Below are 25,861 nucleotides of genomic sequence, written 5' to 3'. Positions count from 1 at the left end.
AAATCTTTTCTTGTTCTACCTGTGTCAGTGTGGTTTGTTGTTCAACTTTCTGCGCATCCACAATGCTCAAGTCCCGAGCGAAATTCTTCGTACCGACGCTCTCCGGCAATGTAATCTGACTTCCGGCCCTTCCGGCCACAGTTGATACTCTCGCCCCTGCCGGGCCCTGTTCTGGTTGGGACTCTTCCACCACATCTGGTTGATCATCCAGCTATCTAGTGGCCTCTGTCGATTCCTCATAATCAAACCAGTTGATTACCGCGCCCCCTGATTCTTGGTCATCGAAAAACTGTAGGTTGGCAAAGTCCTCCTCCACAGCCGTCAAATCATTTGCCCCTTGCTCAAATCCATCCGCCTGGATCACACACAGCTCTTCCTCCTCTGGCAATTCTATACCCAGCCCAATCTGGCCTGTTGACAAGATGTACTCACTCGGATCATAGACTTCCCCAGCAAAACTCTCAGACTGTTCAATCCCAGACTCAACAATTCCATTCTTTTCTGAAGTTTGTACTACCCCATCTTTGATGGTCACTACTGTCGGCTCTGGTTGGGTTGTGGAGATGTCCAACATGCAAAAGAGTCGGTGCAGTCAGGAAGGAGCACCTCCGGTTTGGGTAGGTGGGATGGGGTGATATAGATACTAGGATCGTAAGATGCGACCCCAGTTTGGATAAAATTGATTCTATTGGGAGGGGGAGCTTGGTTATGCGGTGGAAGAGGATTGGTTGTGACATTGGGTTTGTCGGGAGGCGCAATCACCTGCTTGCCAATAAGATCCTCGATCTCATCACGCAATCTAAAACAACGATCGGTGTCGTGACCGTGTTGTTGGTGATACGCGCAGTATTTTGCTGGGTCATGAGAGGGAGGGAGTGGATTTGGTAGTGGCCTCGGCTCCAGGGGCTTCAAATGCTTTTTCCTGATTAATACCCCTAGAGCTTTGGACAGGGGCATGTATAAGGGTGTGAAGGTTCTTTGGCCTCTAGGTTGGTATTTGGTGGTTTGGGTGTTACTTCCGGATGCACCAAAGAAGGGCGTGGCTGCCATGGGTCTTGGAAGGGGATGGGGAATGGTGGTGACCATGCTCACCTCTGAAGCTCTTGCAGTTGCAGCGCCACTCGGGCCTGCATTGTTGTTGCGGTTGAAAGTCCTCCTTGGTTGCTCCCTATCTTGGTCGATCAGACCTTGTTTCATTGCATCTTCAATCTGTACCCCCATCTCGTGCAGATCTGAAAAAATGGGGAAGAGGAGTACAATCATCTTTTGCATCAATTTTGGCTGGAGATTGCGTACAATCATCCTGATTTGGTCTTTATCGGTGGGCCTTAAAGTCATCATCGAGGCCTTCGCCCTCCACCGGGTTACGAAATCCGAGAAACTCTCCTTGGGCTCCTGCCTTGTTATTTCGAGATCACGAGTTGTAATCTCAATTTGGGTGTTGTAAGAGTATTGCGCAACAAAGGCTTCAGCCATTTCATCCCAACTCCTCTTGACATCTTCCTCCAATTTTGCATACCAGATAGCAGCTACACCTGACAGGGTCCGGCCAAATAGTGAAAGCTTCTGGGGTCTAGTTAGGCCCATTGGCCACAGTATATCTGAGAATAGCCGGAGGTGGACCATGGGATCCCCAGACCCGTCGAAGCGATCGATCTGCGGCATTTTAAATCTATCCGGTAACGTCACGGCCACATCGGTATATCCGTCTTCGATATCCGGAATAGCCTTTACCCCTTGTGATTTTTTAAAAAGCTTCTCGAGCTTGCTCAGTTTCAGTGCTGTCGGGTCTATTTTGAACTCGAAGGGAGAGTCCGGTTGGTTGATAGGCGTAGGCGCCTTGGACAGTTGAGGCAGAAATGGGGGTGGAGCCGGTCCCGTTGGAAGGTTTGTGTCCTCCTGGACGTTCTGGACATTTGGCAAGGTGTTCCGGGCATTTGGCAGGACATTCTGGACAGTTGGTGTCTGCTCTGGTAATGGGTCCCTGGAGGGGGAGGAACTGGATGTGAGGCTGACACTCCGGCTTGTTACTGGAGCCGGGTAATTAGCTCCGCCTGTTGGGCCATGATTGTGGCCTGCTGTTTAGAGAATTCCGCTTGGCGGACAGCGTCCTCCTGCATTTGCTTCATGCTCTTTTGGAGCTGACGCATCATTTCCTCCATTCCGGCTACACTCTGCTGATCCTGCTGACTGACTGACTGGTATGTGTATTTCTATGGCAAAAACTAAAACCTCAGCCCGACTGTTCACTGCTAGGGTAGACCACTGTTCTGGTAACCTTTGCTTAGACACACTGCGTTTTCTTGGCCTTCTTCTGACAACTGGGGGTAGAGAATGAAACACTGGCTGTCCGTCAACCAGATTCTCGGATCGATTGAGCCGACGACCTCTTGTCCAAAGTGCTTGGGGAATATCTACTGGGTCGGAAGCAATTGTGCTAAAACTGCCCTAGTAAAAAGGTAAATAAAGCAATAAGGAAATAAACACACAGATAAACGGACAGCATAACAACTTAAAGAAAATACACAACACATAGCTGGGCATAACAATACATGGTCGATAAGCTGAATACACATTGCCCTCAATCACTGATCATTATCCCTGAATCACTGTCCCCAAAGACTGAATCTGATACCCGCATATAACTGATTCTCAAACACAGACTGATGCCCGCAGGCCTGATGCCCCAAACTCGCAAACTGATACATGCAACCCCTGTAGAGACACACTCTAATAGCACATAAAAGGTAAGTGAGAGCCAAAACACCCCTATGTTGGGGTAGGGTTTTCCCTGTCCTATTTTGTCAGGAGCTAGGGTTTTACTACGCACGCAGCGGTTTCAAACAACCTATAAACGGGTAAGCAACTTGTCCTACTTTAGAATAGTCACTATGTATCCGAATATGCACTAGGTTGAGTGGTCAAAAAGGGTGCCCCGGTAAAATCGGGGTTTGTGTTCCCATACTGGCAGAGCCCGTAACCGGTCAGCCTTATGGTCATGCCTTGACAAGACAAGCCTCCGGCAAACCGTTCAGGAATAGCAGATGGCAAACACGGTGTCCTAAGCACACCAATGCACATGCAATGCAAAGAAACACACAAGTGTAGTCAAAAACAGATATCATGAGTTCGAGTCAAGTTCTCTAAATCCCCAGCAGAGTCGCCAGAAACTGTAGACGTCCCCGAACGCCCCGGGAGGGATGAGTCCCATTCCTTTCGATATTGGGTTCACTACAGCTCAGGACTCTCAAATTGTCACGGTTCTTAATCTGAACCAAAGAGTCCAAATTTGGCAAATCGTTTTGAGAAAATAGATTTTTTTTTTGAAAGAAGTGCCGAACATGGACTGCTTTGCCAGATACAGAGTCGCCACCTAAATATTTTATTTTGGGAAATTTAGGAAACCCTGACATGTTTGCCTAAGGCCACGTGTCCGTCATCACCAAAGTTGCCTCGGCTCGGGAACTTGAGTACGATTGGGGAAGGTCACTTCGTGAGCACCCCCGCTCGCCCGATCAAAGATCGGCCTCTACTAACCATGATATCTATTTTTGAAAACATTATACGTTCTTATTCCGATTATTAGCCTAGATTTACTATGTGATGAGCACAGCATACAAGTATAGACTGGATCGCCTGAATTGGAACAAAACATTTCATGTTTGTTTATTTGAAAATGGTTTGATGGTGCTACCCGCAAGTAGGCTAAGACGTGGATTTGCCACCCTCAGGTGGGCTTAGAAAACATGATTTGCCACTATCTAGTGGGCTTAAAACACACATTTGATGAATTGTTCCAATCCAAATAACCCAACCTTCACCCATAGGCACTCAGGCAGCTATATCACATAAGCAATTAGCCTCATAGTAAGCATGCTATCATGGCAGTCACTCACACGCATGAAAGGATGCTAAAGCATAAAACTTACCAAGTACTCCAAGCCAAAACAGAAGCTAATTAGAAATCCATGCATGATCCTAATTATACAGAAATGCCTAATGCAACACATGCAAAAGTGCAACTATAGCAGGCTCGGTTATTCTAGACATGGCATATCAAATGCTACAGTTAACATGTATTCAACTTGGAATTGAAAATACAATGCAGTTAGTATGATGCATCGAGCTCGGTGCATGCAAAACAGATGAATGAATGCAGACATGCTGTCATACTGTATGCTAATTGAAACGTGCCCTAATCTAACCATCATAAGAGGATAAATAAAAGGGAGAAAGACGTGGCGTTGGAAGACATACATCACACACACGCACACTTATTACAGTTGTGCCCTCGCGCAGAGAGTCCGAAGAAATAATATACAGTCCCAAATGAATAATTACAGTCCAAATACGTACAAAACCCTAATTAATTAACAAATTAAATTAGGAAAGCAATAAATTGGCATGCAAGCCAGGGACTGCCTCAAATCTACTCCGGGTGATGAATGATGCATGCTCCGGTTGCCTTTGTCGGAAAATCCCTTGTGATGCCCCGGTTTGCCTCTGTTTGCAATTGTTCTTGGAATGCGTGCCAAGCTCGGGAAGGCTGCCGATTTCTGATTTGCTGCAACAGAGAGCAACAAAGGGGCATGGCAAAGTATTTTCACATGTGTATGCATGACTACTCTTCGGGGAGTGTAGTCCTCGATCCTCATGCCACCAATCACGCATATCGATGCATGATGGCCGAGGAGTCGAATTGCACGACTCAATATGAAATGAATGCACATATAAATACAACAAGACCTAAACTCCATCATGGATTATCCGGAGTGTCGGTGACTGGGAATTGAGACACGTTCCGTCACTCGAAGTACGAAATGTCCCTCGTTTCCCGGGCTCGGGCTAACTCCTATCCCAAGCACAATGCAATATGCATGACATGCATGAATGCAACTAATGTACAACCTAGCATGCATAATGCTATGAAATGCCATACACAATGCACGAGGTAACATGGCATACACAATGCGCTAACATACAACCTAGCATACACAATGCTATGAATCGAAATGGCATACACAATGCATAATGGACTTACACCAACATGAGTGGACCTCAGCCACACTCGCATCAGTAGCCATGAGATGAAAATGAGACACTCGAAATGCGTGCACACATGCACGCAAACCGAGGACCGATCCTAAGGTACAAATGCCACTCTAACAAGACATGGCAAGGCATGGAATATGGTATGCAATCATGCAAATTTCAGTACTGAAATGTGATGCAAAATGATCCCGAAACATGGAAACATGGCACCCGATGCATGGAATGGCCCCGAAACACAAAACTAGGCATACGCATTGGCCTATAGCTATACAAAACATGCATTATTTGATCATGAAGAATGAATACAGATTCAAGACAGTCCCAAAACATGTGTATTTCCAGTTTATAACAAGTCCCAAAAATGAATGCAAATGGGGCTAATTTATCATGCAAAAATGGCCCCAAAAGAGAGATTAAACACAAAGGGACAGCATCTGGCCCCAAATGAAAAAGAGTCCTTAAACAAAGTTGAAGAGGGGCTCAAAACAGGGCACTTTACAGTTTACATCATGCCACGAAAATAATCACAAATAAGGCCAAACTATCATGCAAGAAAAGGCCTAAAAGAGGGGTAAAGAGACAAGTGTCAGCTTCTGTTCTCAAACGGAGGAGATCCCTTCAAAAATGTTGAAGAAGGGCTCAAAAAAAGATTTTTCACAGTTTATGGCAAGGTCCAAAACAGCTCACAAATAGGCCTAAAATACTATGCAAAAATTGGCCTAAAAGAGAGATAAAGAAGGAAGTGACAGCAGGAGGCCTCAAACAGAGGAGAGCCCTTCAACAATGTTGAATAGGGGCTCAAAACAAGTAATTTTACAGTTTATGGAAAGGTCCAAAACAGCTCACAAATATGCCTAAAATACTATGCAAAAATTGGCCTAAAAGAGAGATAAAGAACCAAGTGATAGCAGGAGGCCTCAAACAGAGAAAGACCCCTAATCAAACATGAAAAGAGGCTCAAAATATGACTATTTACGGTTAGGGTCGGAGCCCAAAAAAGCAAGAAACTAAGGCTTATAGATGAAGCAAAAAAAGACTAGAAAATGGAAGAAAATGACTCACCCTTGTAGAACCAAACTTCAGCAGCCTTTGGACCAAGGAAAGGTGCTCCTAAACTCTAAAAAATAGCCTCAAGTTGCTGGAAGTGGAGTGTGGGTTGATAGGCTATGAGTTGGTGTAGAAAAGGTGTAGGAGCAATGGTATTTTGAGGCTTGGAGTAGAGAGAGAGGGAGGCTTCAATGCAAGAGCTCCAATGGATTTTTCTAACCCTTGAAAATGCAGCTGAGGGGTTGGTTATATAGAGGAGAGGAGTGGAGAAAAGGGGGGGAAAATCAAATTCAAGTTTCCCCCCCAAAAGAGTCCCCCTCGGATACAGGATCTGGGGGGAAAAAGAGGTCACAGCTGGAAGGAACAGGGAGTGGGGGTCATGGCCGGCCAGGTTCAGGTGGCCCACCGGCCACCTCCCATGGCCGGCCGACCAAGGGCCAAAAGGGGCAAGCACAATTACTGGTCGGCCACCTCATATTGGTGGTCTTCCATGTCTGCACAACACAACTATGTGGTTGAGAAAAAGTGAACTAGGAGAGAGAAAAAACCATTTTTCAGAGGGGGTCAAAAGGGTCAGGCACAATTACTGGTCGGCCACCAAATATTGGTGGCCTCCCAGGTGTGTACATCACAAATATGGGGTTTAGGGTTCAAGAAAGTGGCTCCAGGGTGGTCAACATTGGCTTTCAAGTGAGAAAAACGGGCATTGGAGAGCGATGAAGAAATAAAGCTGGCCTTTCAGAACAATTGCTGGCCTCCCACCCTCCTACAAGCTTCCTAACTATGAAAATAAGGTCTCCACAAAAAATGAACCAAAACGGATGCAAAACGGAGGTTCGGGGACCGAAACGCGCGGCCCGAGGCCTCGAAAATGGGCTGTAAAGCACCGAAGTTGGCGTTCGACCACGAAGTTGGTCTCTCGGGCCACAGTGTTCCTCAAAAGGGAGGAAATAAGGTGTACGCTAAAAACCGGAGCAAACGGAGGTAGTTAGGCGGTCCCGAACCGAGGCACACAACCGTCGGCTCTGAAAAATCGGAAACCGGGCTCCAAACGGGAAAAATGGCCTATGACCACGAAACGTAGCCTACAGCCACTGAGAGATGATCTACGAGACCTCTCCCTCCCTTCGGGAAGAGAAAACAGAGCCTGATTCGCAAACCGAGGCAAGGTATGAAAGAGTCCGGAAGTCTGGAAGCAAGGCTCGCAGCCGAGACTCTGAAACTTCTGAACGAGCACTATATGCAATATCACCGAGCGCTCAACTGGTGACATCTGAGTCTTAAGGTTGGTCAAAAATGGGGTGTCTACAGAGCTGAATTCAAACAAGCTGGGTGTTTCCCAAAACAACTATAAAGATTACACTGACCGAAAGTCCACCCTCTGCATCCATACTAGTGAGAATGTCGTTATTGTCCATGTTCCAAAACTTTATTTGGTGATCTTCACCCACGGCCAAAAAGTGGTTTTGAGTTGTGTCAAACTGCACAACACCAACAGATTTCTTTCTGAACCCAGAGTATGTCCTCTTTATTGCTCCTTCACTTTCATTCCATTCAACAAGGAAAGAATCCCCATCTTTACCCGTTCCACAAAAGAACAATCTGAAAGAAAGGATAAGGAATGAAGAGAAGAGGCTGAATGATTAACAGGATTTGACCAGCTATATTTCATCAAGGGATTCGAAAACACAAAAAGAGCAGGGGTACAAGAAAATGATCAATGAACCAACCTACATCATGTTTGATATCTTTAATTTCAATAACCTTACCTACTTCCATCGGCACTGTAAAGCATAGTAGTACATGAGTGTCCAGGAGCATCGTAGTCAACTATAGATCCACTAAAAAACTGAACTTCCACAAAACAAAAGTCTATCTCTAACAGCAATAACGGCCTACTATTCCCATTAATTAAGAGGTAAAATGGTGGTTGAAAATAGTACCTATCTTATCAATATCTTACAATTCGTGATTTGATTCACGAATCAATTCATGATTCATGCATAGATCGATGTGAATCTATTTTGGGACAGAATCGATGGTGAATCGCATGATTCACAATTCGATTCATGTTAAACGATTCAAAATGAGTTTCAAGGGGATGGTTTCCAAGATTTTCTTCTCAATGTCTCCCCCAAGCTTAGCAGTCATATCAGATGCAATGAACCTTGGGGCAACAGCAATAACCTGTTGAACCAAAAAACAAAAAAAAAAAACTTCAGTAAAATTGGTTTCTATTTACTACTCACCTACTCACTAGAATTTAGTGGACTACTTTGGGAGGACTAGAATTTAGAATAATGAGAATCGTAAAAGCAAAAAAATGCATGTGAAAGGTCAAAAAAAATCTAATAAAATACCCATACCTTTTAAACATTCCACCTTTGGCTGCCTTTGGATACTTGAAAGGGCAGCTTTGAAGTTCTCTAATGATAGGAACCCAAAATCCAAATTCATATGACTAACAGCAGAGAACCTAGTGTCAGGGACCACCAATACTCACAAATAAGGTTTAGGATGAAATTAATTACAGCAGTACAATTTCAAACTAGAATTCTATGCTTCCAGGACAGAAAAACTTACAGAATATATGGAATTAGAATTTGATAATGTATCAATAATTTGTTTGAATCTCTCCTCGGCCAATACATTCTAATAGATGTCAAGGAGTTCTTACCGCATGCCCCACAGCATTAAGATTCAGGAACAATAGATATTATCATCAAAGCTCTAAAAACTGCCCTAGGAATACATAAACAATAATTTCTCTAGTGATAGCAAATGCACTCAGCGTGCAAATTATTAAGCCTAAGCTTGTGGTGCATGGGAAACTAGTTAGTTCTTGACTGGACTTCTGCCACTCAAACTGTAAGGGCATAAAAAGGCCCATTACAAACTGAGGTAAGGTTTAGATGAAGGATACTGGATATATGTGAATACAAATGTGTCATATTATGAGATGGGACTTTATCTATCCGAACCAACTTGATTGAGACACAAGGGCTTAGTTTGGTTTGGTCTGGTTTATTTATCTATCCGCCAAGTTCACAAATACATACATGCATACACACAATTGAATACATAATACACACACACACATAAAACATTATGGTTACTATTAGAAAAAGGGGGAAAAAAAACAAGGGAAGAGAAAGAAAGTGAAAGAAAGACAAACCGGTTTTGTCAATGGAAGAATCAACCAAAGAGGTCTGATGATCTTGACCTTCATCTCCCTCTCCCTCTCCCTCTCCCATGGCCTTCTTCCAAACTGCCCTTCAATTCAAATTTACAAATTCAACAATAATAAACCCTTTTAGCATATATACATACACACATATATATAGATGGTTGTTGGGTCTTACAAGTCATAATAGTGGACTACTTTTAGAGCAAGAGACAAACCAACAAGTGCATTTTTGTGTCTCTTTTTGTGTTTTGTGTGCAGTGAAAAATAATAGAAAAATAGAAATCTAACAGAGAACAAGAAAGAGAAAACTTCAACTTGAGCTTAGCATATTAAATCCAAATATACATACACACAAGATTTGAAGGTAGAGAAAGTGAAGAGATTGGAGATTTGTACCTCAAGCTAAAGAGAATCTAGAAAAAGGAAAGTAACTGTATATATTCAGAGATCTTTAAACTTTTTCAACATAACAGATCAGGAAAGGATGCCTTCAGACACAAATCAACTCCTCCTCCTCATCCTCCTCATCCTCATCCTCATCCTCATCCTCATCCTCTCTCTCTCTCTCTCTCTCTCTCTCTCTCTCTCTCTCTCTCTCACATACGGACTTGAAGCAAAGACTTTAAATCTAGTTCAACGAAGCAAAGAGTAAAGAAAAGAAGAAAATGATGTGTTTAGCCACAAATCAACTTGTAGTTTCTTGTTTAGAATTTCAATTTCACTAACCAGATTGAGAGAGACGGGAAGGAAGAGCTTGAGAGAAACAGAGAAATCGATACCTCGCTGGTGATGGTGGTGGAAGTGGAGCTTCGAAATCAAAATCAAAATCGAAATCAGAGATTCAGATGAAATCGAAATCTGAGAAATCGAGGCGGTGCAGACGGTGGTGGCGATGGAGCTTCGAAATCGAAATCGCTCTGAATCTCAAAGATGAATCTGTGAGAATGATAACGGTTTAGAGAAGGTTGAGAGAGACGAGATTTGAAGGCATGAGGATTCCAAATGAGGGTTTACAAAGGGCTTTAACAATTATTCTCAGATTCAAAATAGACTTTGAAATTGAGAGAGAGAATCAACGAGACATAAATCTTGAAATCGAAATCGAGAGAGAACTTCGAAATCAAAATCAAAATCGAAACTGCCAAGATGAATCAGCGAGATTGTATCATTCTAAGATGAATCAGCGAGAGATGAATCGATCCATTGAGAGGGTTTAGAGAAATAGAGAGAGCGAACGAGAGACTGAGTAAGAGATTAGGGCTACAAAATGAGCGAGTGAGAGAGATTAGGGATTCAGAGGGTTGCCCATTTAAGGGAGAGAGAGGACATTCGAAGGCGCTTTTAAATGAGTGAAACGGTGCCGTTTTTATTTTTTAAAACAGCAACATTTAAGAAACGTCGTTAAATATTATAAAATGTGACGTTTCATAAAACGCCGTTAAATAAACGTCGCCAAAACTCCTTTTTCCTGTTGTGATATATGTTTGCTCTGTCTATGTTTGAATCCTACCTTCTAACACATAACGGGCATTCGATTCTCAAGGCTAACTCTGGTAATGGCAGGTCAACTTGCACATTAAAGACAACAAGCTCTACTAATAGCATAACTATAAGACTTGATCACTGAAAAAAATAGTGAATATATGATATTATTGGATTTTTGATATGAGACTCAATTCGGATCAAGAGTGTCATAGGTTGTACTTCAATTTTTTTTTTTTTTTTTTTTTTTTAACAAAAATGCTAGTATTTTGAAAATGAAAACTTCTATAATATAAAATTCATCATCTTCAAGTTTTCTTATTTTTCCTTTTCTTTTATTTATTTATATATCCACTGGCGAATAAAGTGCGCCTCTCACTTCCCCACTAAAGAAATTTCGCAACAGCACGGCCTAAAGTTGACAACTTCCATCTTCCAATGCCTTAAATCATAATGTACCTGTAAATGGAAATGTCAACCTTTGAACAAGCATTTTCACTTTGGAAATGGCAACCTAGAGTTGTCAACTCCCCCATTTGCCTTTGCATTTTCACTCTATACAAGCATTTTCTCCCTCTTTATCTCTCTCTCTCACACACACAGACATATTCCTCCAACATGTCTTCCTCAACATTCACCTCCTCTCTCTACCTTCTTTCCTTCACTCTTCTTATCCAAATTGTCATTGGAGTCAACCCTCTCTTCCATTTCTGTTCAAGTCCTGAAAATTTCACTGCTAATAGCCCTTATGAATCAAACTTGAACAAGCTTATGAGCTATCTCTACCTCAAAACCCCTCCAACAGGGCTCGGTGTTGGTTCAGTGGGACAATACCATGACATAGCCAACGGCCTCTCTCTCTGTCGTGGTGATGTCAACTCCACAGACTGCGCTGCCTGCGTTGTTGAAGCCAGTGGCGAGATTTGCAAACGCTGCCATACAACAAAGGATCGGTCATATGGTACGATAACTGTCTCGTAAAATACTCAAACACTGATTTCTTCGGCAAAATTGATAATGGAAACAGGTTCTACATGTGGAACTTGAGAAATGTGAGCAACCCTTTGTTATTCAACCAAAAAACCAAAGATTTGTTGAGTCGGCTATCTCAACAAGCTTGTGTTGCACCAAAAATGTACGCTACCGGAGAGTTGGAGCTCGGATATTATTCAAAGAAACTCTATGGGTTGGTTCAATGCACTAGAGATCTTTCTAGTGTTGATTGTAAGAAGTGTCTTGATGGAATCATAAGTGAGCTTCCAAGTTGTTGTGATGGAAAAGAAGGTGGGAGAGTTGTTGGAGGGAGTTGTAACTTCAGATATGAGAGCCTTGTTTGGTTTGTATTTGAGAAATATGTTTTGAGATAAAAAGTACGAAAATTTGTTTGGTTTGATTTTTTTTCAAAAGATGTTTTAAAAAATTATTTTGAGAGAGAGTTTTGGAAAAAAGTGATTGATTTGATGTGTATGAGAGAGAGATTTGTTTGAAAAACTTGTAAACCAAACAAGTTTTGGAAAAAAAATTTGGAAAAATTTGTTTGGTTTGATTACTTTTAAAAACTTATTTGTAGAGAATTTTTCTCAAGATTTTTTGAGAAACACAAAAACAAACCAAACAAGGCCGAGATTTATCCATTTGTAAATGCTTAGAGCATATCATAGTTTGTGATATTACAAATGAATAAGTGTTATAGGAACACTCGAGGAAGAATGGATATATTTTATGCCAACTTATTGGTATCTGCTGTCTGTTTTGGCTTTTTTATGTATTGTTGAATAAAATGCATTTCTATGATGATTTGTGTACGAATGAAGTTGTAAAAACAATACGTTCATGTGGTTGAGATATGATAAATTGATACATTTTGTATAAATGGTATTTCATTGCTCTTCTTGGCTTGATGCTAGTATATGATTGAACTTTTATATTGGTGCCAACTTAGTTGGGATGAATATGTTTAGCTATGATACTTTTTGCACTTATTTTTTCTTTATTGATGTATCATTGGTGTATTTCTTTTAATCATCAATAAAATTCTTTTTTACTGATCAACAAAAAAAAAAAAATCAAAAAGTGCATCATTACAAATCTAGAAAAATTCAAAATTTATCCAAATTTAAATTATTTGGGTGTGATTTATTCTAAGTGTAGCTTATGGCACAGTAACTCTTCATCTACACCACACTCATTTTTGGACAATTTTCATAGTTGATAAATCTAAACAGTAGCATTAGTCAATCAAAAATGATATAAATGATATTTTTCATATATATAAATTGATTTTTTCTTTTCATTTTTTCACAAGAATGATGTGACTGTTTGCCATTGTTTCATTCAAAATCAAAACCATAATGGTTTATAGTATTAAAGCACAACTGTCACATTATTCTAAAAATAATTAGACTGTTTAGTTTTAAGTTTTTTAAAAATAATTTTTTGAGTTTTCAATTCTAATTTTTGTATTTTTAATGATTTTTAAAAATATTTTAATTAATTATTTTTTTTAATTTTTAGATCCACTTAATCTTAAAATATTTAAAAAGTAAAAAAATTCTACAATTTAAAAAAAAAATAAGATTCATGCAATTTAACAAAATACGAAAATGTGTTGAATTTTTATTTTTATTTTTATATATTTTTGTATTTGGTGAATATTTCTAAGTTTTTTTTTCCAAAAATATTATATTTTTTAAGCATATTTACATTAAGTGTATCCAAAAATAAATAAAAAAAATTGCACATAATATTAAAAAAATTCACTTAAAAAAAACACTGAAAACAAAAGAATTAATTTTCTGAAAGTGGATTTAATTTTCTGGAAACAAACATGGTGATTATGTTTTTGACTAAAAATGAAAAACCTTCCTAGATGGATTTTAATTACCAAAACAAAAAAGAGAAAAATAAAATTCAGTGCAGATTTAAAAAAAAAAATTACACTTAATTGGTAAACTTTATAAATATTAATAATTAAAATTTTAAACTTTTTCATGAATTTGTAAATATATATGTTTTTTTTAAAATTCAGTGAATTGTAATTTCTCTCCCCCCCCCCCCCAACACACACACAATAAAGTAAAATAAAAACTACGGCTATATTATTTTATAGAAAAAATCAGTATAATAAATTTTTAAAAAAAATAGATTTTTTCTTCTAGTATTCTAAATACATTCATTTTTTATTTTTCTTTTTTACAAAAAAATAAAATAAAAATATAAACCATAAAAAAGACAAAGTGAGAGATGGAATGTTTTCAATGACATGCCAATGTTGGACAAGAAAGGATACAAAAAAGAGTTGTATTTATTTTAAGTTTAAATTTAAATTTTAGAGAATTTGAAATGCTCGTAGAACTCATCACTACTCTATTTTGATGATCAACGGTTTATTTAGGGTTATCTGTATATATCTTCTATAAGAAAAATTAAGTTTATCTAATTAATAATTGTAACCTTTTTTTATTTTGTCTTGTTCGTCTTTAAAAAATTGATGATTTATTTTTAAAAATATACTTATAGTCCATATTTTTTAAAATAAATGGGAATTAAACCATTTTTTACATTTTGGTTTTGATTAATTTCTTAAATTTTATGATTTAGTTTGATTATTAAACTTTTGGAATTGTAGATGCCAATTTATTTATCAATTCACCTCATACTTGAATTAAACCGATCCATGAACAATCCTGATAAAAATCATCTTCTTAAATAAAATTGGACATTAGGTTTTGAATTACATTGCGTATGAAATATATATATATATATATATATATATATATATATAAAAGGTGGAGTTAAAAAATTTGCTTGACTTTGTTGAATCATTAAGCTTTTCATGAATAAAATTAAATTGACTCGCTCTCGCTGTTTACTATTCTCATTGAAGTAAATTACATTTTATTGTTGTTTGGGAAGAAGGTTTTCAGGCTTTTTAGGTTATTTTAGGCATAAAAAATAAAATAGGCTATTTTAACCACAACAAACAAAATATCACATCCAATCCATAATCATTACACTATTCTCTCACAAAAAAAGTCAAAAAGGCCAAAAATTCAAAAAGTCTTCTCCAAACCAAGTTTTTTAACCCAAACCAAAATAGTCAAAAAAATTAAAAAGTCAAAATGCCAACCTATTTCCTAAACGGAGGCTCAATGTTATGACATGTTCTACTATATAAATTGCCCAATTAAGAACTGTTTTAAAAAAGCACCTCTCTCAGCTGCACCCTATAGTACTGATTTTTAAAAACATTATCCTAATTGACCATTAACCTCAAATTAATCATATTTTGTACTTTATAGGTGGGTCAAAAATTGGGGTAATTGTCCTGTTATGACGCACAATGGAGATATATAATTGCGTGAGTAAAAGCGCGTATAATACTATTATAATCTAGAAGTGAGAGAACGTGTCAAAACAGGTGATCATCACCACCACAAAAATACATTTGTGGCTAGTTGCCTAATTGGTTTGTAGTTGGTGTTAAGTGCTAGTACCTAATCAACTTTCCAATGGAAAATTTTCTCACATTAAAGAAAAATTATTGCATGCTCGTATCGTAGGAATGATCATGTAAGACTCTAATTCAATCACTTAAATATTTCTTATTATGAATATTCATATCTTAATATTACTTGAACATAAATATAAATATAATAATTTTGTAAGGATGGTTTTGGAAAAATAATTTTTCCTTAAACTTTAGTCTATTTTTAAAGTGGGACTCATGCGCCGAGGTTGGTGGGTAGTGGAAGTAATGCATTTTATTCCGCGTTGTGATTCACGTATTATATTTTGTTATTCAAAACCATTATCGGGTGAATGAGAAATTGAAGTCAAAGTAAGCTTCATAAAAATTGTGTTTTGGTGGATTTTCCAAATTGAAGGGAAACTTGTCTCGCATTACTTGGCTAGGTTAACATTGTATGGGTTTATAAGCCTTGGGTTCACAACTTGGGGAAGGCCTAAGGGGTACCCAAGTTATGTGGAAGGGTGAGGTTATGGATAAAGTGGGCTAGACTCATTAAACTCAAAACAAACATACACGCCGTCATCCGTCGGGCGGGCTGGGCTTAGGCGCGGGTGTGAGGTTGGGTTGGGCTTATTCGGCCCAATACTTATCTTTTTGGGCAAAAAATATTTGAATTTTATTTTTTTTAAAATTAAATTCTTACCGTTTGGAATTTAAATTTCGATTTGAAATTCAAACTTAATTCTAAAATGACCCCAATATATTGAAACACTGGTAGTTTGGTCCAACACACCTGCACAGATTTTTCCTCCAACCGAACAGGTTTATTGTCTGTTCAAATTTAACCCAAACAGGTACTTTACCTGTTGAAATCTGTTTAAATAGGTTTGTTACCTGTTGAAGTCTATTATGAAAACCCACTAGTTCACCTATAAATAGACAAGTACTCAATTTGATTTTTCATCCAATTTTCGTTCTTCTTGTCCACTTTTATTTCCAACATTTTGCTGCATAAATTTCCTCTGAGAAAGAGTATAAACATAATATGTGTTCGTTGGACATTTAGTTTGTAGTGCTGCTACTAAATTGTCGTTAATCATTTTATCCTAGGAGATAAACTTCCATAATCTGAAAGTACCGTGGAGAGGACGAATCTATCTTAAGGACACAGTGTTGAACACAAGACTAGATCAAATTTTGTTCAAGAAAATAATATTGTATTTGGTTGGTTATGTTTTTTTTTTCCCCCAGATTCTGGTTTTGTTTTGTAACAAAGTAAGGATCTATTTTTCTAATTTTTTTTATTTATTAGATATATGTACTGTTTTGATTTTTGTAATCAAACAAACTTTCTTCTTTCTTAATTTTCTTTCTTCGAATACTGTGAAGATTGTCTAACAGATTTTACTGTCTAATTCACTTATAGAAGAAGAAAATATAAGTATCTTGCAAAAAAAAAATAAAACAAAAAAAAAACTTTTACTTAGCAATTTGATGAATTTGATCTAACTTCTTTAAGGAATCAAATATTCTAATTGATTTTGTTAAGTTTTTAGAATATATTAATCTCGTCTAATCCAAATTATGGACTAGAAAGAATCTGCCTTCTAACTTCAATGTTCGGACCTTGAATTTGCAGTGTATTTGTTATTGAAAAACAAATGAAAAGAATATATATATATATATATATATATATGTGAAGGAATTTGTTAAAAATAAAATTATGTTATGTTACATTCAAAATTCCCTGATGTTCCACTTTATGAGCTTCCCTAAGCACTTCATTTGCTTCGTCTTTAGACAAACATGCTAGGGGAGCCCTATAAAAAGTCTTCAGTACAACTTCCCTTGGTCAAGCAAGAAGCGAAGGGTCTGCCTCTTGACTTTGATGGCATCTATGGGTTTTAAGGAAGTACCATCTTCTCTAGCTAATCGATGTATGGTGGTCTTCATTATTCGCTGCTCAAATGGGCTTCTTTTTCCTTTGGATAAGTCTGATAGTTCACTCATTGCTTCTGCAAATCAGCGCTTTCTTTTTCCATTTTTGGCCAATAATAGCCCTACCTCTGTATGCGTCGGTACAGACTGATATCTCCATCTCCACAGGCCTTATCATGGATTTGCTTAAGTTTATAAGTTGCCTCTTGCTTGCCGACAAATCTTACCAATAAGTTGTTTGACCCTCAAAAATACAATTCTCCTTTGAAGAGCAGGAAATGTGCTAATTCTACTAGGCTTTTGTCACCCTTTGCTTGTTCTCAACTGTTGCATTATGTCTTCTTTCCACCCTTCAGCATTTCACTTTGTATTTGCCTCCGCCATTATTGTAGGTGTTGTTCTTTTCTCGTTAACAATAACTATACTATCCATATGAATATCCATATTTGCCCTTAGTGTAGCCGTGGCATTGGGAAAATGGTTTTGCATTCGAGGGGTCTGTTAAATCTGAACGTTATCAAATTGAGTCAGCAACTTTTGGAATATGCTTCAGTATTGTGTTAAGAATGGTTTTTTCAGAGCAAAGTTCTTGAATGCTTGTTTTACGACTAATTTGGAGTCTCCCCAGATTTTCAATTTGTACAGGCCTTGCTTCTATGTGGAAATCAACCCTAATATTAGCACCTCATACTTAGCCTCGTTATTTGAACATTCAAAATCAAGTTTGTAGGACAAGTGTAGCTCTTTCCCATCTTTGATGTTTAGCGTGATTCCTGCACTACATTTGCCAGCCCCAGATACTCCGTCAAACTTGAAATCCAGTAGGCTTTAGCTTCCATTGCCGAGGCACAAACCTCACCAGGTAGAACTACCTCAACAGGTTCATATTCGCCAGATGGGAACTACGCTAGCAGGTCTGCCAATGCCTGGCTTTTGATGGCTTTTGGGGTAATGCACGCAATGTCATACTCTGCAAATGTCAACATCCATCTCGTCATTCTCCCTTTCAGTGCTGGCTTGCTCATCAACTATCGGACGAGGTCACTCCTAGTTACAACCTAGATCAGGTGTGCTAGAAAATAGTATCGCAGCTTTTGTGCTGTGAAAATCAAAGCCAAGCAATATCTTTCAATTGGAGTATTGTGCGATTCTGCATTGTTGACTTTTCTATTGATGTGATAGACTTGCTTTTAAGCGCCATCAACATCCTGGACAAATAGGGCTCCGATGGACTTGGGTGTGGAGGTAAGATACAATAATAGAGATTTCCCAGGTTGTGATGTGATCATGATGAGTGGAAAAACAAGTGCTCGCTTTACGTCCTCAAAAGCTTGATTGTGTTCTGGTAACCACTCAAACTTATGATTTCCTTTTAGCAACACTCCGAAGAGAGAAGTAATTTCGGCGAGAGCCGGGATAAATCACCTTAAGTAAGACACTTTGTCTAGAAATTTCTTCAAGGCCTTTTGGGAATAAGGCATGGACATTTCTATAACTGACCTTATTTTATCTCCGTCTGCTTCTATTCTCCGTTGATGAATCAAGAAGCTGAGGAATTTTTCCACAGTAACTTTGAATGCACACTTGAGAGGATTTATCTTGAGACAGAACTTTCGGGAGCACTGAAAGACTTTCTCAAATTCAACGAGGTATAGGTTGGCCTTGACAGACTTCATCCCTAAGTTGTCTACATAAACCTCTACTTCACAATGCAACATCTTATGAAAACATTGAAGTCATTTTTTGCTGGTAGATTGCCCATGCATTCTTCAAACCGAAGGGCATCTCACTATATAGAAAAAATTTCTAAGGGGTGTCCTCAAGACTGTCTTCTTAGCATCTTCCTTGGCTATTTTGATTTAATTGCAACTATTGAACCCATCCATAAAAGAAAACATTCGGTGTCATGCCGTAGAGTCGACAAGGATATTTACATGAGGCAGAGGGAACCCATCATTTAGGTAGATTCTATTTAGGTTGTGGAAATCAACACAAATTCTTATCTAGCCATTCTTTTTCTTTACGTGTACAATGTTTTCCATCCATGTCGGGTACTGTATGGGCTTAGTGAACTTGGCTTTTTTTAATTTCTCTAATTTTTTTTTTTGATTTTTGCTTCAACATCAGGGTGATACTTCCTAATATGATGTTTTACTGGCTTAGAGTTAGGAAATGTGTCGAGGTGGTGGGTGACAAGGGATGGATCAAGGTCTGGCATCTCCTCATACTTCCAAGCGAAGACATATAACATGAAAGGAGGATCTTGACAACCAGACCAAATTTTTTGTTTTCTTTTGCATAATAAAGGTCAGCTATTAGTCTTGCCTTAGCCGCAAGAGCCATTATTGTGATAACCATGTCCTGTGTTTTGTTAATTAATCTTATTTTTGATTGTGATTATGTGTTTGATATGATTTTGAATGCCATTTATATGATTATATGTGTTTTTGAATCTCCATTTGTTCACCGTAGCAAAATCTGTTTGATTTTCTGCTATAAAATTTAATTAAAGGCCGTAGAGGTGACGTGAAATTGACTGTATTTTTGCGATCAGCATAATTTTTAGAGCCTACGGTGAAATTTAATTCAAAATTGATTCGCACCAAATTAATTAGATTAAATTGATCAAAATAGGCATAATGAACTAGCCTTAATCAAGGTTGATTAGGCAAACATATACATGGGCCTAATTACATTTAAGTTCACCATTCTTGGAGTTTGAAATTTGAGATACACACTCTAAAGAGAGAGTGAGCTGAATTTAGAGAGAGAGAGAGAGAGGGCTCATTCTTGAAGATTTTGCAAAGGAATTCAAGAACTAGGAGGATTAGCTCAAGATTTGGCTATAATTGGAAGAGTTAAAGCTCCTAGGCGAGTAATTGAACTCAAAACCATTAGTGTAAGTATATAGTTGAGTGAATTCAAAGAAACTATGAAGAATTTGAGGTCCATATGTTTATGTATGTATAGAATTGCTACGCATTTCCATGAGATTGCATGATCTGGCATAAGGCATATTAAACATGAAAGATTTGTACACCTAAGCCTACATGCATGCATAATTTTGATGAGCTTCATGAATTTGAACATTATTTGTGCCATTTGAAGTAGAATTGGAGTCAATAATTAACATACATGCATGATTCATGAAGGTGTGAAGCTTGAATGTAGGAGTCTTGAAATTGGCAAAGAATTTGGAATGATTTTGGAAAGGGACCATGATTTTGGGACAATTGGTTTCAAATTATCTAAGTTTTTATGTTACAGAATGTTTTTCTATGTTTTGGCATTGATTCGCAAACTTTGGAGCCTTTGGGGTTATGTTTTGAAGCTCAAACAGCCTGCTGAAAAACCCAGAATTCGATCAGTCCGCTCGAGCGAGAAAAGTCTCGCTCGAGCGTGAAAATTTAACTCCCAAAAGTTTTCCAAAAATTGCACAGTGGCTCGAGCGGTAGACTTTACGCTCGAGCAAACCCTATTTTGCAAAGACTCCTCGCTCGAGCGTCGAGAATCTCGCTCGAGCGTCGAGAATCTCGCTCGAGCGTAAATTACATGCAACCAGTACTTTTGCAAACCAAAGGGGTCCTCTCAAGCGACCAAAGCTGCGCTCGAGCGGAGAGCCCTGTTTCAGAAATTTTGAAAAGTCGTTTTGTGTTTTGTGTTCCATTCTCTTTCATTTCTAAGAACTCTTAGGCATGCATTGAGCATTGTGAATGACTTAAAAGAATAAGAAAGAGGCCTAAGAGAAGTAAATAAATTAAGAACGGATTGAATCGCTTGTGACCCGATATGTTATGAAATGTGTAGGGTCAAGCGTAAGGGCAAATCCATTGGCAGAACACTATGAGTAATATCTTAATAAGGATATTTTGAAGTATGCTAATTTTTAAATACTTACTCCTATATAAGTTTCATGGATTTGTTAATTTGAATTGTGAACGAATATTCATTATGCCAATGAATGAATTGGGCCAAGGGCCGTCTGACACGAATGATTAGGCCAAAGGCCGTTTGACATAAATGATTGGGCCAAAGGCCGTTTGACGTGAATGGATTGGGCCAAAGGTAGTTTGACACGAATGGATTGGGCAAAGGTCGTTTGGCATAAATGATTGGGCCAAAGGCTCTCTGACATGAATGATTGAGCCAAAGGCCGTTTGACATGAATGGATTTGGCCAAAGGCCGTTTGACATGAGTGAATCAGGCCGGAAGCCATCTGACATGAATGAATTGGGCCCGAGGCCGTCTGACATGAATGAATCAGGCCCGAGGCCGTCTGACATGAATGAATTGGGCCTGAGGCCGTTCGATCTGATGGGACAGAGGTCATTTGATATGTTTGGGCCTGAGGCCGTTTGATATACTAGATAGGAATATGAAAGGGCCTAAGGTTGTTTGATGTGCTCGTTATGAATTTCATTCATGTAACTCTTTATTTTGATATTATTCACTGGGCTTTCGCTCGCTCTCATTTAAAATGTATGTTGGTGAGCAAAGAGATGTCCAAACCCAGCCTCAGTGAAGAATGTGAGAGGAAGTCAAGTTTTGTGAAGTCTGCCCGAACGTCTCGTGCACAAGACTTTGTTTTTGTTCTTTTATTAACTCTTTTTGTTATCTCGGTGAATACATTGGATCACCCATGTACATAAACTTTTGTTTGGCTAACTGCTTGTTTGAAGTTCCTGGGTGGACAAGTTATTAATTCTTCTTATACGTGTGGGTTATTATGAAATGCTTTCGGAATAATTTTACCATGCCATGTGAGCACAGCTCATTAGACAAAAATTCTTAAGTCTGCTTCTGTTTTGGTCCCTTATTTCTATTGAAAACACGTTTAATCAAATTTAAGGCCATAGATAATCTCTTGGTTACTGGCCGGTTATGACCTTAATCCATAGGGGCAGGTTCGGGTCATGACAGAGTGGTATCAGAGCACGAGTTAATAACTCACACACTTGTCCAAATGAGCAATAAGCATCTAGAAAAGATCTAGGATACATTCATGTGATGAGTATGAACTCGAAGGCATTGAATATATGCTTCAATGTTTCAAAATGAATGACTATGTGCTATATCTTTCGTAATTTGCTTTCATTGTGAATTACTTGAATACGTATACTTTTTTGTATATGCATACTTGTGAACATTTTTGTATAAAGAATAATGCAAGTTTAATCAGATATTGGTGAGAACAAGAGGTGATGAATTAGATGAGTCCTCTACTACCATAACGGATAGGATGGAAAGATTAATACAGGATATGGCAGAAACATTGATGCAACAACAACAGTGGCAACAATAATGGCAATATCCACATCACCTCCGCCTCCAGTACTGCTTGTACAAGGTCTACAGAATGATAACTGAACAATAGCCCTCACCAAAGAGTTTAAGGAAATAAAACCACCACAGTTTCATGGGGGATTAGATCCACTGAAGGCTGAAGCGTGGGTCCTAGGCATAGAAAAGTTATTTGAGGTGTTTCCTTGTCTAGAAACACAGAAAGTATTGCTAGCCACTTTTAAACTTGAAGATGAAGCAAGAAAGTGGTGGATGTTGATGCGTGAAAGCAATAAAGATCTTGGTTGCGCACAGTTCTTGGAAATTTTCTATGACAAATACTTTCCACAGTACGTTCGTGATAGGAAAGTGTCGGAGTTCATGGAACTTAAGCAAAACAGCATGACAGTAGCCGAGTACGAAGCCAAGTTTACTGAATTAGCCAGATTTACACCACACATGGTCGATACCGACTATAAGAAAGCGAGACACTTTGAAGGAGGTCTTCGAGATGATACCTTAGACTACTAAAGCTAGAAACTTACATTGATGTGCTGGATCGGGCCACAATGTCAGAAGCTAACATAGCTAGGCAGAGTAAATCATCAACTGATTGGAAAAGTAAGAGGTAGGGCTTCTTTTCAAAGAAAAGACTTTCAAAGAAACAGAATACGGGCTCCTCAAGTACTTCAAATTCTTCCAGAAATGCATCTGCAATGTGCAACCAATATGGTAAAAGACATCGTGGGGTTTGCTACCGTGTTTCAAGGACTTGCTTTAAGTGTGGTAAAATAGGGCATATGGCCAAGGATTGTAACCAAAACAGTGGGAAGTTAACTGCTAGCTCAACTGCATCGATCCCAAAATCGGGAAACACTACGAGGCCTACTACCACCAGAGACACGGTGAGGCAAGGGAGAGACTTTGCACTCGTTTCGGGCAATACACAGAACGCAGAGGTCGTCGTCTCAGGTACTATCTCTATATGTAATCAAGATGCATTTATGTTAATTGACTCCAGATCAATGCACTCCTTTGTAACTTATGCATTTGCATCTAGATTGAGTAGACCTTTAGAATCATTGCCATATTTGTTATGTGTATCTGCTCCATCCAAGGAATCTGTGTTGTGTACATCTGTGTGTCGATTTTGCGATATGCGTATTGGGAATGATACTTTGTATATAGATCTATTACCCTTGAACTTTAGACATTTTGACGTAATTCTGGGCATGGACTGGTTATCTAAATACTGTGCCACCATTGATTGTATAACAAAACGAGTTGTATTTGGACCACTAGGACAAGAGGAAATTGTGTTTGTGGGTAATGGGATAGTGCCTCCACCTTATTTGATATCTGCAATGAAAGCATGTTAATTAATCAGGAAATGGTGCCAAGGTTACTTATGTTGTGTATTGTCTGAACAATCTATGAATGTTGAATTGAATAGTATTTCTATTGTTAGCGAGTTTCTAGATGTATTCCTAGGTGAATTGCCAGGAGAATTAGTTGATAGAGAGATAGAGTTTACTATCGATATTGTGCCAGGCACTCAGCCTATCTCAAAAACCCCTTACAGAATGGCTACTGCTGAAATAAAAGAACTGAAAGAATAATTGCAAGACTTACTTGACAAAGGGTTAATTCGACCAAGCATTTCACCATGGGGTGCACCGGTATTGTTTGTGAAAAAGAAATATGGAAACTTGCACCTGTGTATTGACTACCGTGAATTGAACAAGGTAACGATAAAGAATAAATATCCTTTACCCCATATCGATGACTTGTTTGATTAGTTGTAAGGCTCGCAAGTATTTTCTAAAATTGATTTGAGATCTGGGTACCACCAGTTGAAGGTAAAGGCAGTAGATGTTAAGAAAACTGCATTCAGAATGATGTATAGTCATTATGAATTCCTTGTTATGCCGTTTGGAATGACTAATGCCCCTACAGCATTTATGGATCTTATGAACCGAATTTTTAAGCCTTACCTTGACGAATTCGTTGTAGTTTTTATTGATGATATTCTAATATATTCAAAGTGTAGACTTGAACATGAACAACATTTGAGAACCGTCTTACAAACATTTAGGGAGAAGAGATTATTTACTGAATTAAAGAAATGTGAATTTTGGTTGGATGAAATCATTTTCCTAGGCCATGTCATCAACAGAAATGGGATTTCAGTAGACCCACAGAAGATAGAGACAATTGTAAGTTGGCCGACACCAACAAATGTAACAGAAGTCCACAGTTTCATGGGCTTAGCTGGGTACTACAGAAAGTTCGTGAATTTTTTTTCAAAAATAGTCATACTGTAGACGCGCCCGTGTGGGGCCTCCGTGCTACAGTTCGGACTCGATTTTTGTCACGGTTCTTAATCTGAACCAAAGAGTCCAAATCCGGCAAATCATTTTGAGAAAAACAGATTTTTAGAAAAGAAGTGCCAAACATGGACTGCTTTGCCAGATACAAAGTCGCCACCTAAATATTTTATTTTGGGAAATTTAGGAAACCCTGACTCGGTGCCAAAGGCCACGTGTCCATCATCACCAAAGTTGCCTCGGCTCGGGAACTTGGGTACGATTGGGGAAGGTCAGCTATGAGCACCCCCTCTCGCCCAATCAAAAATCGGACTCTACTAACCGTGATATCTTGTTTTGAAAGCATTATGTGTTCCTATTTCGGTTATTAGCCTAGAATTACTATGTTATGCGCACAACAAACAAGTATAGACCAAATCGCCTAAATTGGAACAAAACATTTCATGTTTGTTTTGAAAATGGTTTGCTACTCGCAAGTAGGTTAAAATGCAGATTTTGCCACCCTCAAGTGGGCTTTAGAAAAGATGGTTTTGCCACTATCTAGTGGGCTTACAACTCACAATTTTAGTGCATTATTCCAATTTAGGTAATTCAACCTCCATCCACAGGCATTCAAGCAGTTATATCACATAAGCAACTAGCCTCATGGTAATTATGCTATCATGGCAACATTCACACACATGTGGCATGCTAAAGCATAAAAGCTTACTCAGTACTCCAAGCCAAAACAGAAACCAATTAGTAATCATGTGCATGATCCTAGTTCATGTTAAGATGGCTAATGCAACACACGCAAAATGCAACTAAGATAGGCTCGGCTAATCTACAATGACATGTGAGATGCTACAACTAACATGTATTCAACTTTGGGATTGAAATACAAATGCAGTTAGTATGATGCACCGAGCCCGGTGCATGTAAGACAAATGCATGGATGCACGCATGCTATCATACTGTATGCTAATTGAAACATGCCCTAGACTAACCATTGAAAGCTAGTAAATAAAAGGGAAGAAAGACGTGGGGTTGGGAGACATACACACACTCACGCACGCTTATTACACAATTGCCCTCGC

The 25,861-nt window shown here is 38.6% G+C and overlaps 1 protein-coding gene and 1 pseudogene across 1 annotated transcript; both read left to right on the top strand.

Annotated features, from left to right (window-relative positions):
- Positions 1-11,254: 11,254 nt before the first annotated feature.
- On the top strand, positions 11,255-12,572 carry LOC114292241 (antimicrobial ginkbilobin-2-like protein pseudogene; annotated as a pseudogene).
- A 4,555-nt stretch (positions 12,573-17,127) lies between these two features.
- Positions 17,128-22,989, top strand: LOC145796070 (uncharacterized). The gene is made up of 2 exons (XM_082881059.1): positions 17,128-17,317; positions 22,553-22,989. Exons 1-2 carry the CDS (start codon positions 17,128-17,130, stop codon positions 22,987-22,989), a joined length of 627 nt encoding a protein of 208 aa, XP_082737185.1.
- The last annotated feature ends 2,872 nt before the right edge of the window (positions 22,990-25,861 follow it).

The sequence above is a fragment of the Camellia sinensis genome, chromosome 7 (assembly GCF_055761805.1).
Source record: "Camellia sinensis isolate YWXY chromosome 7, ASM5576180v1, whole genome shotgun sequence".
Classification (NCBI taxonomy): Eukaryota; Viridiplantae; Streptophyta; class Magnoliopsida; order Ericales; family Theaceae; genus Camellia; species Camellia sinensis.
The sequence above is the reverse complement of the archived record's forward strand: the minus strand, read 5'-3'. Positions and strand labels throughout refer to the sequence as shown.

Coding starts and splice junctions, on each gene's coding strand:
- LOC145796070 (XM_082881059.1), top strand. CDS start 17,128: ATGGCATCTATGGGTTTTAAGGAAGTACCATCTTCTCTAGCTAATCGA. Junction 17,318..22,552: donor CCCTACCTCTGTATGCGTCG/GTACAGACTGAT, acceptor ACTGAACAATAG/CCCTCACCAAAGAGTTTAAG.